The 19,285-nt window shown below is 29.9% G+C and overlaps 1 protein-coding gene across 9 annotated transcripts in view; it reads left to right on the forward strand.

The window, feature by feature from the left end:
- LOC106659028 (phosphatidylinositol 4-phosphate 5-kinase type-1 alpha-like) overlaps positions 1 to 19,285 on the forward strand; it is a 32,833-nt gene that overhangs the window by 8,398 nt on the left and 5,150 nt on the right. For 2 of the 9 annotated variants that reach the window (XM_023461475.1, XM_023461470.1), the window contains exons 12-17: positions 2,165 to 2,227; positions 4,380 to 4,457; positions 6,696 to 7,040; positions 11,211 to 11,451; positions 11,523 to 11,746; positions 12,128 to 12,228. In XM_023461475.1, the coding sequence (XP_023317243.1) occupies positions 2,165 to 2,227; positions 4,380 to 4,457; positions 6,696 to 7,040; positions 11,211 to 11,451; positions 11,523 to 11,746; positions 12,128 to 12,228 (1,052 nt within the window). Of the gene's footprint in view, positions 1 to 2,164; positions 2,228 to 4,379; positions 4,458 to 6,695; positions 7,041 to 11,210; positions 11,452 to 11,522; positions 11,747 to 12,127; positions 12,229 to 13,170; positions 13,249 to 14,473; positions 16,691 to 19,285 lie in introns of those variants that run through there. The other 7 variants (XM_023461473.1, XM_023461474.1, XM_014381303.2 and 4 more) reach the window with 7 other exon arrangements.

The following is a 19,285-nucleotide window of genomic DNA, read 5'->3' on the forward strand; positions in this document are numbered from 1 at the left end:
AATTACATCTACAATTCTTAGCGAAATCACACGTAGTTAAACAATTCTACGGGAATTTATCGAAATTGACAAAAACTTTTAATATTATAGTGTAATGTAAAAATATTCTTTACATTTCTACATCAAGTTTGATCCATTTTTCTACGCGTTTATAATATACTCTATGAGCTAAATTAGTATTTCTTGATAAATAGCTTAATTATTGTAAAATAATATCCGCTGAACATGATCATCTACCTGTTTTAGTATAAGAATTCATTCACTCAATTTATCATTAATTTCCAATACTGATAACAATACTATGCACATTACTTGAAACTTTTATACAAATTTAGCAATGTGCCCTTCCGCGTGAGATTAATATTTTACATCATTTTTAATTATTAAATATTACTGTACAAAGTCTGGTGTCCACAAAAATAGTTGAATATTTTGAAATTTTATACTAGAAAAAAATTAGCATTGTAGCAACAAAAAAATAATATTATTGTAATAATGTTATGATCGATTATGTACATTTCACGAGTAACGTCAAGTACAATTAAGTTCATATAATATGATTTTTGATTCGAGCTTTTTGAGATTTTAAATATATATTATCTTAAGATAGATAAGATTGCATGGGTTATTTAAATTTCGAATATTATTGGAATTTTGAGTTTTATCGGAAAAAATCAATCTATACTTAAATTATTTATTTTGGAAGTATTTTATTTTTGTTTTAAAACATTTTACAAATATCTGACAATTGTAAAATTTTACAATTTTTTTAATATGCACTTGTCAAATAGAAATTTTTAGAAATGAAAAGAATTAACTTATATTTACATGGGTATTCAGCACAATAATGTTGCAGACTGATTTGTAAAAAGACTCTGATCGTCTTTACGAGTTTTTTTTATATCCATCCTAGTAGTATCACTTAAACAGTCCTTGTTTCACAATGCTGCTATAGGTATTTTGCTTACGAAATTATATTAATATTCTTCGCGTGCCATTTTTCAAAATAAATCGTTATAATTTTGTAAAAGTATTATTAATTTTAAATACGAACATCTTCTATGAAGATTGTTATAATTAAAGTTGTATAAGAATTAAAAACGCGCTTCAAACTAACGAAAGTGTAGTAAAAACGAAAATTTTGAAAATAACTCAAAATTTTGAAAAAAACAGTATTGGTAACACCTTCGTTTTAGATAGAAAATTTTTACGAACTATTTAAAATAAAAAATACGTTGTGATAATAATAGAAACAATGTAAAATTTAAATAATTATGTATATTGATTATTTTAAAATCTATTAATGCCCAGCCACCTATAGCTCATGTTCCTTAGATGTATAAAAACGAATATTGCTCAATAGTTTTTATGATATTTGATGAAAATATTTTTTTCAAATCTCTTAATTTTTGTATAAATTTTCAAATTGAATAATTTAACGATTTTTCGTTGTTTACTGAATACAAAACCTGATACTAACAAAGCCAATTGAAGTCTCATTTTGTCGAATTATTTTTAATGATTTGTATATATCAAACAAGAAATTACAGGTCTTGAAAAATGCTATTAAGAAGGTGCTACTAAAAATGACTTCCATTCGTAATTGTATTAATAAATAGATCTAATAGTTGAATAATCATTAGTGCATTATAAAGTAGAATAGAATATTTTTTTATTTTTAACAAAATATTCAACTATACATTTTATGTGGACAGCAATGTACATACTCATATTTTTTCAATAAACATTGCTCTGTTAATAAACTTTCAGTTCATTTCATAATCTTCCTTCCAATGACTTTAATAAATACACTATTTGATAAATCATTCCATTTTGATTATCCACACTTTACATATACACGAAATAATAAAAATTGAAAATTCAACGATTAATTTGAACTAAAATCAGATCTCTAATTGAAATTATACTATTTCGGGAACTGATTCACCTGATTTAGTTATGTTTTAAATTTCTCTGGTTCGACAACCATAATATATGATTTTCAAACCAATAATATATTAATTATAACTGTAAAGTTAAAAAATTGTGAGATGTTTCACATCTGTGTATATTCCTCTTTCGAAGTTGACCCTTTGAATCTTACCTTCCAAACGAATCAATTTTTTATGATAAAACCACTATTACCATGGTATTTTAAATACAGTGGACCTGCCCGAGATAAAAGGAAACCATCGAAAGTTCCGTAACCTCGTCTCCAGCTACATAGGTAAACTCTTATCTAGCTGCCTTAATATGTGTTTTCGTCCACTTTTATTTTCTTTAAACACTTGTTTTTTCTCATTAAATTGAGAAGTTTTTATGATTGTATGAACTTTGTTATAGTTCACTGCCGAAGAAAATATAAGACTTTTGACATTAATGCAAAGTTAATATCAGTGCTTTTGCAACCAATACATTCGATTTGACCTGTTCAGTGGCAAACCGAATAAGTTAAGCATTACTCAAATATATTTTTCGGCACCGAAATTTCTTACCAACTTAATTTTGATACTTACTTCGACTAACCGAATGTATCCATCATTTTTATTTCACATACTTTCTTACAATTTTGAAAAATGGCGAAATTGATTCTCATGGATGCATTAATTGGCTAGTTCTAAACTTTTTAGCTTAAATTTATTATTATTTATAATGTATATTTTACAAAGATCATTCTTTCTTAAATCATTTTCTTTTTGACGATCTATTATCATTTAAAAACCTCCAGATAACTAGGATTTTTAGATTCTTTTCTACTTATTCTTGAACATTTTTCTTCTATTGAAATAGCTAAAAAATTTAATGGTGAGTATTTCAAGTATGCATGCATTCAAGTACCATCTGGAGGTTTAAAATTCCATTGGCAACAGATTTCAGAAAGAATGTTGTACAAGATAATATCGGAATAAACATACGCTTTAGATGAGTAATATGGTTATTATTAGGTATAAGAATGCTCACCACGCTTCATACACCGCATGCGTGTAAAATTGTTGTTTTTATTTATGTTTTATTAATCTTCTTTAAATTAAGATCAAATTTTCAAACTCATTTTATTTCTACCACAGCTCATTTATTCTGGTATCGATATTTAAGTCTTGTAAAAAGTATTTCTCAAATCCGAAATACAAAATGCTCACCTAAAACAACCTAATGATACTGCTTCTCTACAACATTATAACAATTTTATTCAAAATAGTGAAAATTATGCCGTTTAACAATCAAATCGAATCGACATAATTTGAAATTAACAAATTATTTGTACTTTAAGTTTTTGAAATACAAACCAAAACTGGAGGTAATAGAATTATTCAATTTTAAAATCAAAACGAGGAAATGTTAATCTTTACGAGGTTTTTTTCTGTATAATTAAGAATTTTTCAAGCTATACAAAAGGAAGTATCAATTTTGAAAACGAAAATTTTTCTTCAAACAGCAGCGATTTATTAAATAAAAAATTTGTCGCGAGTATTTCAGTTTATACTGTATCTCTTTAAACTGGCGCTAGAAATCAAAGCAATGTATGCGGAAAATGTACTCTCATTTTACTTGGGTACTGCAACTGATAACTGATCTAAATTCAGAGTAGCGGGGTTGTTTCTATGTCGAGATACGCGACCAAAATCAGGACATTTGAGACAACCGTATTTTTTCTGTCTTCAATAAAATGTTGACAAATAAAATTTTACAAATTTTGATATCTCCAAAAAGTATGCCATAAATATTCATTTATTTCAAACTTATTTGATTAATTCTGCACATTTACTATTTCGTATTCTCAAATATGTTTTTAAGTTTTTCGTAAAAGTGAACTTAGTGGACTTAGAAAACGGCGATATGAATTGTTATTAAGATTTTATACTTCTCATCGTATTAGTAATTTTTGCTTTATTTAGAAAAAACATCGTAATTCACGTATTTTCAAAAATATTATAAATTTTATAGCATAATTTTTAGATAACATATTGTATTAAATGTTTCGAAGCATCAACGAAGCTTCCTACAAAAATATTTGATAGATATTTGGGAAAAATTTACATTCGTATATATTAGCTTTGATATTATTTTTATTACAAAATAAATATATACCATAAGATATAATAAATACAGCATGAAAATATTCAAAAATGTATTATTAGATACATGTTAGAGTCTGAATAGTTTAGACATTTTATTTAAAAATTTATTTTGATCAAATACTTTAGTTTAAAAAAAAATACGTGCATCATCAAATATGAAGGCTTAGCTAACGTTGTTTGCACTTTGAGTTTTACGGGGCGCGATCGATAGTGTTAGTCGCGCGAAGTAATCCTCGTGACTAGAGAAAGATTAAGGTGTCGTTAAGAGCATTACAACAGAGTGAACCTTATATGTTACAGCTCTTAAACATTCCCCGTCGAAGAGGAAAAGCATTTCGAAGCCAGCACGAGCACTGGATGGTGATTTCGACTCAACGGGTAAGTGTAATTCAATTTTTGCTTGCTGTATTTTTTAGAACAGAGTACTTGGTTTTATATCATTTGTTTGCAAAAATAGTATGAATGCAAGCTACTTTTTAAATATGTGCACATAGATGTTTGGTATTAAAATGGAACGTATCAAAGATTTTTAATTTTTTATTATTATTACCAGTGAATGCCCCACATAATATCTTAGAAATTTAACGTGTATATTTACTTTTATTATTTCATAATTTTCACGCGTGCTATTTGATTAGTTTAGTATAAAATATTTGATTGTGTAATTGTTATTTGTTTTTAAGATGAATACCAAAGCTTCGAGTAAAAGCGATATTTTTATAAATATTTACTGATATTTGATCGAAAAAAATTTAGTTTTTCATGGTGAACATTATTATGTTTTTAAATGTTTCATAGGTGATTCAAATTTTCCTTAAAAATTTCAATAAATATTTTCCAAAATGTTTGCTTAAGTCAAAATGATAGCTCTGGTGTACTTTCAAAAAAATTGCAGAGTTTTTAGGTCAAAATTAATTTAAAAAAATTGTTTAGGTAATTTTTTATTGTTAAAATATAATGCATAACCTAAGCCAATGAAAAGAAAAGTCTCAGAGCACCCGTAATTGGCGTTTGAATGAGAATCGATTCTGAGAAACATGTGCACTGAGACGTTCTTTTAGATTTTCTGTGAATCCCCAAGCAAAGACTAAAATATGTGTCTTAGAGCTGGGGTTGCACGAAAATAATTATTGTAAGGCACAGGTCAATGATAAATATTATACGCATAGTATTACTGGCGGTTATAAATTATTTAATATTATCGAATAAAATTTAATATGCGGTCCAAAACGAATTTATGTAAACATTATTTTTTAAGCGCAGCTTAGTTTGTCCTAGATTTATTACATGTCTTTGTGCTTAATAAGTGGCCTTATTGAAACCTTTGTGCAGTAAATATTCAAGCTTTGCATTTCCTATAATTAAACTTGACTTTGTGAATTTATCAGTTGAATTAAAATAGTTTAATATATAATTGATAAACACTTTATATGATGAAAAAAATACTTGATTAGAAAAAATACTGCAATCAGAACAAAGCATATATTTCGATCGCATAATCGCTTTAACTAATTCTTTCCAGCTAAATTGTTAAGATCACTCGGATATTTGAGTTTTCACCCAAGATTTGTTATAATCGCCGAGAATAATTCAAAACTTATTATAGTACAAATTTTAAGAATTCGACTCATCATCATGAATAAAAAAGAATGTTAATTTTTATATTATAATTTACTACTGACAACATTAAAACTATAAATTTCCTTATAGTTCTTTAAAATCTTGGACAGGATAGGTTCGATTTGCCCAGACTGCATGCATTTTTTTCGTGAAACAATTTTAAAGAAAATGTCGATAGGAGCAAAATTTGTAAATTTATTCACCATTTTAATCAAATTAATTTACTTTGTTTTTAAGCATATTGACCATTAGACTGGAAAGGATTATATAGTATTGAAGCTACACGTTCATTATTTATTGACATAATTTTTTAATTATTATTAATTGAATGATGCAATGTAGCTTTTATTCTTCACTATATTTTGTTTGATTACAAAATAGTAAAATTATCACGGCCTGTGACATTTTTTCTCTTATAAGCCTTATGATTAGACCATCTAATTGTGACAGATAAAGATGCCGATTTTTCAAACTATGTTAAATTGAAAATTACATCGAAAATGAATGCAATAAACTTTAATGAAGCAGTTAAAAATGTCCAAAGACATAAGTTAAAAAATCAGCACATAACGTGTTACGATCGGTCGGTCTAATAGCAAAAGCTTATTAATACAAATGTTTAGTTTTGGCAAGTTTTAGCTTTGCAAATCTAACAATCCTACACGCAGGTTTTAAAATACTTATTTTGTACGAAAGTTTTCCAAATGTTGTTTAAAATTTGCAAACGAGCACTTGATATTTTTGGCATAATTTTTCTGTGCGAAAATTGATACTTGCTGCGTAAATGAATATTCAATTGTATGAATACTTTCTCTGCATAAAACTGTCAAGTACAAGTTTAAAATTGTGCCCTAATAAAAAATGGTAAAGAATATCAGTCTTACGTTATAACTGAACGCAAAGCAGTAAATCCAAAGTATCAGTCTATCGCTAAAAAGTTGTGCATTATTGTCACGTATACACGTGCATCTCTGGACCTGATGCGTATCTACCTAGGAGTGACTGCAGCGGTCGCTACGACGACAACGGCGATCACCGGCAGCGGTTCAAGCGTGCCAGGGCCGATTGCCACGTCGACGCCGGTGAGCCTGGCCGCGGGACCGGTGAGTCCGCCACCCCTGCAGAGCAAGCACTCGGACGATCGCTGCCAGCCAGCGTCGAACGCCCCTAGTAGTGCCTCTCGACAACAGTACCCGGCGGTGCTGAAGGGCAGCGGCGGCATCAGGACTAGCGGGGCTGCGCCGCCCAACCCCAACATCGTGCCGTCGAGCAAGGTGCCGCCTCCCGTGCCGCCCCGTGGAAGCGCCGCCAAATCCTCCGGATCGTCCTCGTCTGCTCGAGGTGATGATGATGATGATGATGAGCGCTTCTCGCCTTCGGCCATTTCGTGTTCCACCCTCCCGACTCGCCGCGCCGCAACCGCCGTTACTAGCCACAGACGGAGCACACAATACGTGCAATACGACACCGTCCTCGCACCCGCCGAAGATATAACCGACGAATTCGTTCAAGTAGCAAACGTAAACGGAACTTACATGATTCGTACGAGCCCCCACCCGTTTCGGCCGGAACGCGGCCGCCGTCTGGCCGAGCCACCACCCGCCACCATGTGTACGACTCCCAATCGTCAGCCGTCCGATTATTACACACCGTCTATTAACATGCCCAAATTCACGTATTTTATCAATCCCTCCGCTAATCAAGAACTTATGAATTGGAAAATGTCGCGTAAAGACAAAAAGTTCAGCGAAACTTACTCGGAACGCATAAGGCGGCAAAAACAGTTGCGCGAGAATCAGCAACAAGTCGCGTCGACGGAAAACGCCGTAAACTCCGAGTCAGCTCCGCGAACGAAGGCGCAACCGAACAACCCCGGTAAACGGCCGCGCAACTTGCTCGAACTCGTACACATAAACTACAAGCGCAAAAAACATCTGCCTAGTTTTGCCGCGTTGAAACGGCAGATCGAGGAGCGACTGACCTGTTACAATCTCCGGTTATCGGGAGAAAACGCCCTTTCGGAGTCCCGAGACGCTAACTTGGACGAGGAGGCTATTCAACGGGCCAAAACTCAGCGCATGTTTCTTGGCCACGCGTATCCCGAGTGGTCGGGCACCAAGCGATTATTTCGCAGCCTCGGTGGCTCGGAGCCGAATATCAAGCGCACCTCCAAGGACTCGTGGTCGACCGAAGATCCGACCGCCCAGACAAATTTACCCGACGAACGATGTGCTCCGTCGCGAAACTCGTCGTTCTTGCATGGCTACACTAAAGCCAAATGATACCCAGCTCTCCGGATGCGAGACACGCTTCCGTTTGCGAGTTTGCTACTCATAATTTTTATGGCCGCTGCTGTTGCTATTTTTACGATCTTTCATTCTATTGATTCGAGAACGATCTGGATGGACCAATAATTGTTTACTGCATGCCAACTATTGTTTATTGTTTAATTATATTTAAAACATTATATATAGTGCGTGCGTGTGTGTGTGTTTACGTTATCAGCCATGATAAATCATTATTATTTATTACGTTTATTATGTTTTCAAATTTTTATAATTCGCTTGAATTTTAATTTTAATTATTCAAGAGAATTATACAACTATATGTTTGTTTGATTTTGTAATGTTGATTTGTGCTCACAACGAGAAATAGCTTTTTAGCGACGATATTTATTATTTCTTCAACATAACAACCGTTTCTCTATTGTTTTCATTAAATAACTATATGTCTGTTATAATATGTGCGACATAAAATTTTTACGATTTTCAGAAGCTAAAGCCAGTGTTGATATAAAACTTTATCCTGTTTTGATACTAGATATTTTATTCAAATAAATTATTTGTGATTATAAAAAGTTTTTCACTGGCTTCGGCATTCTCCGGGTATAAATTTATGTAATTATATTGATGTTAAATTAAAATCGTCAGTTTGCTAAGTACTTAAGTTTGATTTCTAAGACGTCAATGTCATCAACGTTTATGTTATTAACGTTATAGTTAAAAATTACCAAAAAGTAAATACGTTGAAAGTCGTTTCGATTTAAGATATAAAAATGACGTAATTTTCGTAATAACATTTTTTTTAATCCATTAAATAATCTTACTAATTTTCATAAGTATTAAGAACTTTTATGCACCTCTAAATCTATATTTTTATTCATTTCTGAATGCAAACTATTTTTCTTATTCTATGATACCTTTCATGATTGAGTTTTATTCATAGATGCAGCTAATCATATGACCTATTTTCATAAATTTTGAGATAAAATGTTTTTTTAATAGTATATCTTTCTCTGTGGTAACTGTGGTAACCGTGTAAGGCCTTCAATACGTTCAAAACTTGAACTACGTCATAGAGCTACTTATTACTTTTATAATCTTGCTAAAAAAAATTTTTTTAATTTTTAAATTTCGAATGCCTGTAGGATGTTATTTCAAGCGTTAACTTTAAATTGTTTCTACTCTATGTGTTCCTGTTATTAAAATTTAAATGAGTTTCCCTTTCTACATTAATTTCATCTCGATAATCAATTTTTTTTTAGAAAAGATTGTTGCTACCAGTATTATTTTTTGCCCTAATAACATCCTAATTGTTTTACTCCATTCTTCAAACGCGAAACCGTAATTTGAATATATATTTTTATTAACTTTTCATTCTCCACTGGCCAATGAATGGTATTATTAATTTTTACTACCTTCAATCAGAAGTAGTGCATTAAAAAAACATTCAGAACAAGGACTGTTCAATTTTTTAACAAAAATATGAGTAATCAAAAAAGTTTAAAGTCATCGGTTAAAATAGTGTTTTATAGTTGTAAACCTAATTGAGGTGCGTAAATTCTCTTAATTAACTTAACCTATAAATTGAGATTTAAATCGACTTTAAATTATTAAAATAATTTTTTACTATAATTTTTTTTTAGATTTAAATTAAGCAAAATAAATTTGTTACTGTTTCAATCTGATAGGCGAGCAATTTGCTTAGGACCTAAAATTTTATTGTGCCTTAAGTAGCAAAATACAAAATTTTCATATTCAAATAAAAAAATGAATTGAAATATAAATTTTTAACATTTATTTCGTAAATGTTTCCAGTTTTATTAAGTTTGAAAATTCTTGATAGAATATTTTTTAAAAGTATACAAATCAAATTGTAATTTATAATAATGCGTAGTGCTAAAATGGCTCCGTCAAACAACCGGTCCTTTGCTGTTGCTAGCTGCCTCGCATAAGCTCGTGTCAATTCATGTAGTATTGTCATTTCATTAACGAACGAGATTCATCATAGTTGTAAGAATTTTCCGTTCAGTTGAGTTTACTTGATTTCATCAAAAAATAGGTTATTGTATCATATATCATTAATACTGACTCGGTCGACACGGCGCTGATACGCCTTTTGATGTAGAGAAGAGTCATCGCGAAATTTTTTGAGTGAATCGTTCTTGAAAATTTATTCATTTTCTCACGATTCATTATTTATTTAAATCGAGCTCTTAAATTACTTTTACAGACGCAAAGTAGCCCATTTTCAATCATCGATGTCACTCATTAACTTTATTCAACGTTGATTTTATTTTCAGGTAACCCATCTGAATATAAAATTTTTTAAAGCATGTTTTCATATACATAGTTTCTACTTAGCAGCAATCTATATATTTTCAAGTGAATTTTATTTACGATAAAGACTAACACTTTTATTTTTAAAAGTATGACGCAACTTTACTTTCAAAGAACCAAACAAAATTTACTATAGTTTAATTTTCATAGGAGTATATTTACGTTAATCTCTAATTTCTTCGTTATTCTCATGCCTGAAAACTTACTGTTTTATCAAAGAATGTATTTATATAAGTTAGTCTTGATAGCATGCGCTTATTAATTACGTTTCTGTTAACTTTTTCAGGTACTTATTATTTAATATTAGCCAATGAAAATTTATATGATATATGAAACCTTCAAAATGTTATCGAACATAATATCAAATCATCTAATAAATTTTAAATATTTTTATATATAAATTAAACCTTGAAAGGTTCATAAAATAAGATGTGCTTAAATTATTCTTTTGTGTCTATATTGGAATGGAAAAACGATTTTCGGTATCGAATTCAATACACTTCACTTTTTTTTCGATTTTTTAATCATGAAGTTTTGCATACAATACAATAATATTGAATAATAAATGTTATAGGTTTTTCGATCGAAATTTTTGTCGAAAAAATGATGAATTTTTGATTGTGTAAAGTTGGATCGCATCATTAATTGAAAATGGGCAAAAAAGCGGTCTTCACTGTTTTCTCATACTTACAGTCTCTCTATCTCTTTCTACTATGTAGCAAGTTTCATCATAAGTCGATTATTGTTTACTTAGATGTAGTTTAGATGCTCGAAACAGCACCATTTCCTAGCTTCTAGTTTTTGTAAGATTGAGAAAAAGATGAGAATTTTTTTGAATATTACCAAAACAATTCATTAACAATAACAAGCAGCCAAAACACGCTAACTGTAGTTTGCGCATTTTCCGTAGGTGGCACCCTTCCCTCTACCTGTTCCACGCCTCCCCCGCCTTTTGATGATGCTGTGCGGTCGAACGATCAAACTCTGGCTTCCGGTGGCCATTATCCACATCATCAGCACCATGGACCGACTAGCCCATCCATACTGACGAGTAGTTTGGCTGGCTCTCATGTCGGTCGCAACAAAGTTGTTCACCATGTGACTATGGCAAAAACATATCACGACAGTGTAAGGTACGCATAAAAAGAGTAGAAGAAGAGGGGTTTTCAGAGTCATTGAATTAATTCAACTTTATTCAATGCAGCATATCAGACGTGCATCTTGAAAGCAGTTGCAGCAATAGTAGTGGCGGTGGTAGTGGTAGCGGAGATGGACGCCGCACAAAATCCTCGCTGAGCGTTGAAAGCAGTAGTAGTCGGGGTGGATGTGTTACGTGGACACCACCCGTGGGTAGTGCAGAAGGATCGACACCTACCTGGACTGAAGGCACTCCATCGTTCACTGAAAGCTCGAGCAGCGGTGATATTGGTAAGCTACTCGGCGAATTGAATCTTCAATAATTTACTGTTTAATGATTTGGTTTATAAGAAAGGCTCATCCTTAGCGGAATAAAAGAAAACGGTCAATCATAATTTTTCAATCGCTTGGGATTAGGGAGGAATTTGAGAAACAAGCAGAACGAAACGAAATAAATGCGAAATTTTACTATTTTCTTTAAAATAAGAATATCCAAAGTTTTATCACCCCAATTCATTTGAAATTTACTTATGGCTTGTACCTGCGAAAATTATGAACGTGTATTTTTCAATTTTGTAGGCATTGTTGAATGCCTTCAGAATGAAATGAAATGTTTTTACTAATAGATATATTATACTTTTTAAGTAAAATTTAAAAAAATTTAATTTTTAGGTTGTCCTACAACTCCCATTAGAACAGATCAACAAACGCCTAACGGTAGTCGGATAGCAGCGTCAGTAGAAGAAGCATTAACTAATTTAACAACTGAAGTGGTAAGTGTATCTCGTATTATGATGTCATATAAAACGTACAGTACTTGAATAAAATATAATGAAACGATCTTACCGATAATTTTTTGTTTCATACCCATTGCATATGTGTGATACTAATGGTTTACTATAGACATCGGTTTATTACTATAAAATAAATTAAATTATTTAAGTGCATCAATTCGTAATCAAATTCTACGATACATATTCCATTTGAGCTTCTCTATACACATCTACTTGTGACAAAATTACAAAATTGCTTCTGGATTGTTAGCCAAAAACGTAGCAATTCTCATAACGTTCATACATTCTGCAAGTGTCCTGATAGTATATTACTGCCCTAGGCCGCGAAAAACAGAAAAGTCCCAGAGTACGTGTTAATAGTGGCTGAGGCGAAGCCAAGGCTGATAAACACGTGCTCTGGGGCTTTCTTTTTTCGCGGCATAGGCTTGTATACTATTTTTCATACACGGTGGCCCGAAAATCGCTCATCCCGCTTTGCGCAGCGGCACGGAAGCAGTCACTTTCGGGCCGCTGGTATGAAAACTCTAATTAACTATAACTAATTTGAGTAATCATTCTTAACCACATTTCCTGTGTCGTTTCACGGCGTTATTTCTCAATTTTTCCAATGAACCATTGCCATATTGATTAACTGAAAAAACTCTGAAGCAATTTGAAATTATTGATTGAAAAAAGTATCCTATAATAGACAAAAAATAGAACTGGGATTATTATTGAAAGCATAAGTTAGATAATGGGTTACTTAAATATAATTTACTGTAAAAGTACAACCTTTAATTTACGTAAACGTATATGTTTATAATCAATAACTTTTTTTTTACCATAGAGTTCATTATTATGAATATATAATCTTTAAAAGAAAATTGTTTTGTGTTTAAAATCAAACCCTGTGATTTACAATTAGTATTGCACGTTTTTCAGGCAGTTTGGAAAGAACAGATCGATAAAAAAAATGAACAATAAATGTTCGTCTAACTGGTGATCTTTGTGATCGTAAAGGTTGTAATTTTACTTTTCTTTGAGTAGATTGATATTAGAGAATTTATGTCAAAATATTTAGCTATTCGTTTCTATTTTGTTTTAAACTCTTATTAGCTTTTATAAGTATTCAAATGGTTTTATTTCATTTGTTTTTTTTTATTTATTCAACAAAAATGTAGATGTTTTGTATGTAGTTTGAAAAATTAATAATGAATCAGGCGTCTTATAAAATGCGAGCTTGAAAATCATTCTAGTTTATCCAAGTAGTCTATACTACAATCGTACTATCATCATTAGAAGTTTACAATATCAAAAGAACTTTTTACACATACTTTTCGTGTTTCGAATATTTACTCTGAGTAAATATTATGTAATATACCTTTTAATAATTGTTAAAATAAAATATATACATAAGATTATCCCTTTGTAAAAATCGTTAATTTAATGAAATTATATTGGAGCGCTTTTATCGAAAAAAATTAAAACATTTCAACACCGCGTGTAAAAGTAAAATTTTTTCGATCATTAGTTGATAAGTTTAATTTATAACGAAATAATAAAAATAAAGAACGATCCTAAAATGTTTTCCGTCTGCATCAGAAGGTTATAAATAAATGATAACTTCAGTTTCATAAAAGTGAAAAAATTGTTCAAGAATTATGAGTCCAAAAAACGTATTATTAAAGAGACCTTAAAAATAAAAGTAAATTAATTTAACTGCTACTATTAATAAATATAGCAGTACTTCTATTTGTGATAGTCTTACATTACTATTACTACTATTAAAAAAAATAAATTACAATCGATTCATTCTAATAAAATTAAAAATTTTGGAAATCTATCTCACGTATTCTGAAATAAAGAAGTTCAATCTAAAAAAAGAATTATTTTGTGCACTGATAATATCAACCTTTTTTCGCGAAAACTGCATTCATTAAACGATAGAAAGTATATATTTTATAAAGATCAACTAGAATGACTTCTCAGATTTCAATGTAAATAAATTATTTTTTAATGTAGTATCATACTTATTCTAAAATAATTAAATATATCCATTATGAAGTTAAGTTGAATTTTTTTCATATTCAATTTTAATTTATTATTATGTTATTAGACAGTCACTTGTAGTAAAAATGTTATTACATTGTTAAATTAGATTATTGGTTTTATTGTTTTATTTTCTTTGTAAGTAGATGTTATAAAAATTAAATTTGATTGATCGAACCAATTTTTCCTCAATTAGGAAATTCTTCATCGACAATGAATGCAGATCTGCCCTATCTGACACAAAAGCGACTAACAATATATCTAACAACCATCTCAAAGAACAAGATGATCAAAGATACAGAGAAATAAAAAATTTGATTTCCGCTTGTTTCTTGGTTAACTAATTGTAGTAGTGAACGAATGCGAACATTTTTATTATGAAGCATTTTTATAGTATACATGAATCTTTCAGATAAAGCAAAGTAAAATGAAAAATGATTAACATTGATATCGTCTTTAAAACGTAACGATTAATATAATGGATAGTCATTTTATCAAATATCCTTTGAATAGTAACACAAGTACATAAAAAGAATCCTGTTATTAGATCACAATAGCATACGTATTTTAAGTGGCTGAATTCAACTTTCATTCAATTCATTATTTGGATACCGAAAATTTAAAAAATGATTACATTCATATTGGAGCATTAATAGATTAATTATAGACTAAACCATTAACTCGTATAAAGTGATCATAATTATGTCTTGAAATATTGAATATAAGTGGAGCGAGCTTTGAATTATAATTCAGCAACTAGAAGAACTTTTAGGTATGCTGTTGTGAGTCTCCGACATATTTTTTGTGACTATGAAAGCTAATATGCACTCGTTACTAAACCAGCAACGTAAAATAAATTGCAAAGAAAATGAAGTTTCTTTATTGTTATTTGTAATAATTTTATTGTTAGAGGAGACTAGGTCCAATTGACATTGGAGGTATGTTAGCAAAACGTCATATTTCTCTAATATCGATTACTTGAATCGAGATGCTGCTATCACAAGTTTGAATACTAGATAGTATAAGGGTTTATAGTGATAGTGTCATCTCGATTCAAGTTATCGATATTAGAGAAAAAAGCCGTTTTGCTAACTTACCTCCCATGCTAACTGGTCCCTCTCTCCCCTACTGCTTGTTGGAAATGAATAATATTTTTAATTCGTTCAAACCGATAGAATCATTTCAAAATTTTGAAAAACATGGATTTCATAATAGCTATAAGTATTTTAAATTAAAGTGTCCTTTTTAATAACTTATTAATCTTAGAGTTTGTATATTGATCAATAAACTTGAATTTATTGAGTGTTCATTTTGAAAAATGTGGCCTACTCCATGATAACTGCTCAAATAAACTAAATTTGGTAGAAATTGAAGAGAAATTTAATTAAATAAAAAATATTAATTGTAGCTGAACGTCAAATATTATTACATCAGTGACGAATGATAATGACAACTACAACATTAATAATAATGGCTGAACTTGTGAATAGAAACCCAAAGCACTTGCAGAATTGCCAAAAAGTTTAATTATTGTTAGTATTTAATATTTTTATATGAGTGATGGCTTACAAAAGTTTTGGTATAACAGACATTGAAAGAGATTAATAGTTATTGAGATTTATTGAAACTATTGAAAGCTATCTATACTGATTTTAAAACGGCTTTCATTGGAAATAAACTTTCCCTCCATAATTATTCATTTACTAACCGTTTAACAAACACTTTTTTCTTTGAACTGTTATTTACACCTCAAATGTAAATGGGGTATGATATAATATTTCAGGTAGCAATGAATACTTGAGCTTCATATAAATATCGGAATTATTATAAAAGTAAGCTTGTAATATACGTATGTATAGTATACACTCTATAAACTTAATGGTTAAAAACGTTTCAATTTGCTGAAGTACATAAAATTTTAAATCAACAGTGACGATCAAAGAATAAATGAAAAATTTTGGTCGCAAACGAATGTATACACTGAAACAATTAGCGCTGGGTGGATTTTTCAGTGAAAAACCACTGTAAACTAATTTCTTTATGAAAAATTTCTATAAAAGTGGACGAAAAACTTTTGTAGTAACTATTATTTTAATTTAGTGACAAATTTTTGAAGTACAAAATGTCCCTTTCAAAGCATGCTTTTAAAAGTGAAGAAATAAAAGTCGCTTTAACGATTTTCAGTATAAACTATGCATACATGAAGACTAAATTTGTGTCTTAAAATCAGTCTACCTGTCGTTGCATAATTAAATTACAAATTCAATTATTATCAGCATATCTACGTGTACATTTGCATAACTTTAAGCTCTTATTACTCGAAATGCAACATGAGCCCGTATTCAAATATTTAACTGGGATTATTTTAAAATGAAAAACTATCATGTTCTGTCATAAAATAATATTGTATAAGAAGTAAATATTTTCATCGGCTTTTGAATGTTCAGAAAAATTAAATGAAATAATTGTTGTAAAATAATGAAAACCACATCCTATTCGAAACTGTATAATTGCTAAAAAAAATCCGAGTTATATGTAATATACTCAAATTAAAACTCCCTCTTATATACTACTAAAAAAGCTTTCTAGCTCAATCATATATAAATAAAAAATTAAATTATTTTTTCGTGTGAATTTTACCATAGTGGCAATAAATAATAGACTGTAACTAAAGCAACTTTAGGGCATTTGAAATTTTGTAATAAGTTGTAACATTTGAATGATTAAACCGACAAGTTCGAGTTGGAAAATTTTTTCTTAAGTGTTGTTAATCATAACATTGTCTATCTACAAAGGGTTTTATGAATTTTAGAGAACTTTTTTTAAATTTTTCATTTGAATAAATTATAGAAAACTATAGATTTAAAAAAGAATAAACTTTCATTTCGTTTGAAATTAAATTTTTAATTGGAAAAATTAACGATCCACTATCCGTTAATTTTCGAATGATAAAAATATTTCTTTACCAGAATCTTGTTTATACATCTTATGTAATCTTAAATAGTTTTGAATTAAATCAGATTGTTTTTGATAATCACATATTATGTAAATTATAACGGTTGAAAATTTTTAATCCTTCGAGAACTGGCATTCGAGGAATTTCAAAAATTAATTTTTTCTATAGAAAAGTCATCTGAGGCATATCTACCTCGAAACAATAGCATCGGTGGGAAAAATGTGCAGCTTTTTCACTTTTTCGACTGCTTACCACCGAGTTATATGCTTACGACTATGCTATCAGCATATTGACGAAACTGTTTATTTAGCAACGCGCTACCGGGTCTCTTGATGTTCCCTAGTGACAATGGCAGAGTCGTAGACATAGTGCGTAATGATGTTCAGACGAAGAAGTGAAAATATTGTCAATTTTTACTTCCACTAGTATTGTCTCGAGGCGAGTAACAATGACCTTATGACATATGAAGTATCTAGATCCGGCATGATCAAGATGCACATACAATTAAAAAATTTTAAGACTATATTGCTCCCATATTTTTTTATAATTAAAAATTTGGTAGAGGTTTTTGAGGTTTATAATTATAAAATCAAATTACGACGGTTTTTCATGTCAAAAGACGGAATCCAGTCTTCAAAGGTTTAACAAAATTTTCCATATGAACTTGTGGGATTAATTCAAGACTGATTTATTTTAAAATTAAGTTGAATATACTATAGGATTTAAAAGTATATCCTGATATTCTCAAACCAAAATGTTGGTCATTCATTATTATTTCCCAACGATATTGAATCATCAACGACTGATTTTAAATCTAAAAAGAATCATAAAATATTTTTCTCGCATTTAATTCATTTATTTAACATACAAATTCACAAGAAGATCCGATATCTAGAACTTCGATTTTTTCCAAAACAATTTTTGGGTCCTATACTCTAAAAGCCTCGTATTTTTTCCTTGTTTTCATGGACTTAAGATGTACACGATATATAGTAGATGCTAAATGCGCACTGCACATTTTTAAAGAATGGATAGGAACATAGGTAGAATTTTTATAGATTTCTAAAAAAAATATTTAAAACTTGTATAGCTTCCTAATTTAAAAATCATAATTTTGACATTATTTTGAGGCTCTTGTGATGTAAAGTTATATTATTTATCGATTTTGATGATTGATAATTGATTTGATTTAGCAGCACTCTTTGTTGGGTAATATTTTTTTTAAAATGCATGTTTTTTCGGAATCGGTCCTTGGGTCTTTAAAAGTTTAAAAGATACAAGTCTTTTTTCGATGCATTGGGTCCCTAAAAATCTTGTGGAAAAAAATTAATGATCTGGATCTCAAGTGATCTAATTGACGGATAAAAATTTTTCTTTAGTGGACGTTTGTAAAATTAATCAATAAAATTGTTACATAAATATTGTTTGTTGTTACCCACAAAGTCTTTAAAATTATTATATTATTGAACGAAACATCTTTATATTAAATACAAAAGTCAAGTTCATCAAAATTGATTGTACTGTGAATTGTAAATCTTCGAAGTATTTTAATATTCTTATGTTAAAATAAAATTATAATTTACATTGTGGTATGAAAATATTGTACTGCAGAATTAAATTAAAGAGCCAACATTATAAAATTTACTTCGTATTAGTTGAATTACGTTGAAGTTTGGCTTTAGCAAAAAATATTATACAGACTCATTTACTTAACAATTAGTGATTTTTACTATTGTTCATTGAAATGTACAAAAATTGTATAAAATCTTTTTTGTCATCTCGTAATAGAATAACTATTATGATGTCTTTGCACTACAATAAAAGCGTGTGAAACCGCTTCAAGAGCGATGTTACTAAAAATAAATACATGAAAAGTAAATTTTATTAATTTTGAATGCCACCTTGATTATACTAATTATCACAAAACTCATTTTTTGCACTAAGGAGCTTTATTTCTGTTACTTTTAGGCGGGGATATTTCATTCGTAAGGAAACCACGAGTTTTGGAACTCAGATTGATTTCAAAAATTGTTTATATCTTTTTACTAAATA

This window comes from Trichogramma pretiosum, unplaced genomic scaffold (assembly GCF_000599845.2).
Source record: "Trichogramma pretiosum strain Unisexual culture from Peru unplaced genomic scaffold, Tpre_2.0 scaffold2, whole genome shotgun sequence".
Taxonomy (NCBI): domain Eukaryota; kingdom Metazoa; phylum Arthropoda; class Insecta; order Hymenoptera; family Trichogrammatidae; genus Trichogramma; species Trichogramma pretiosum.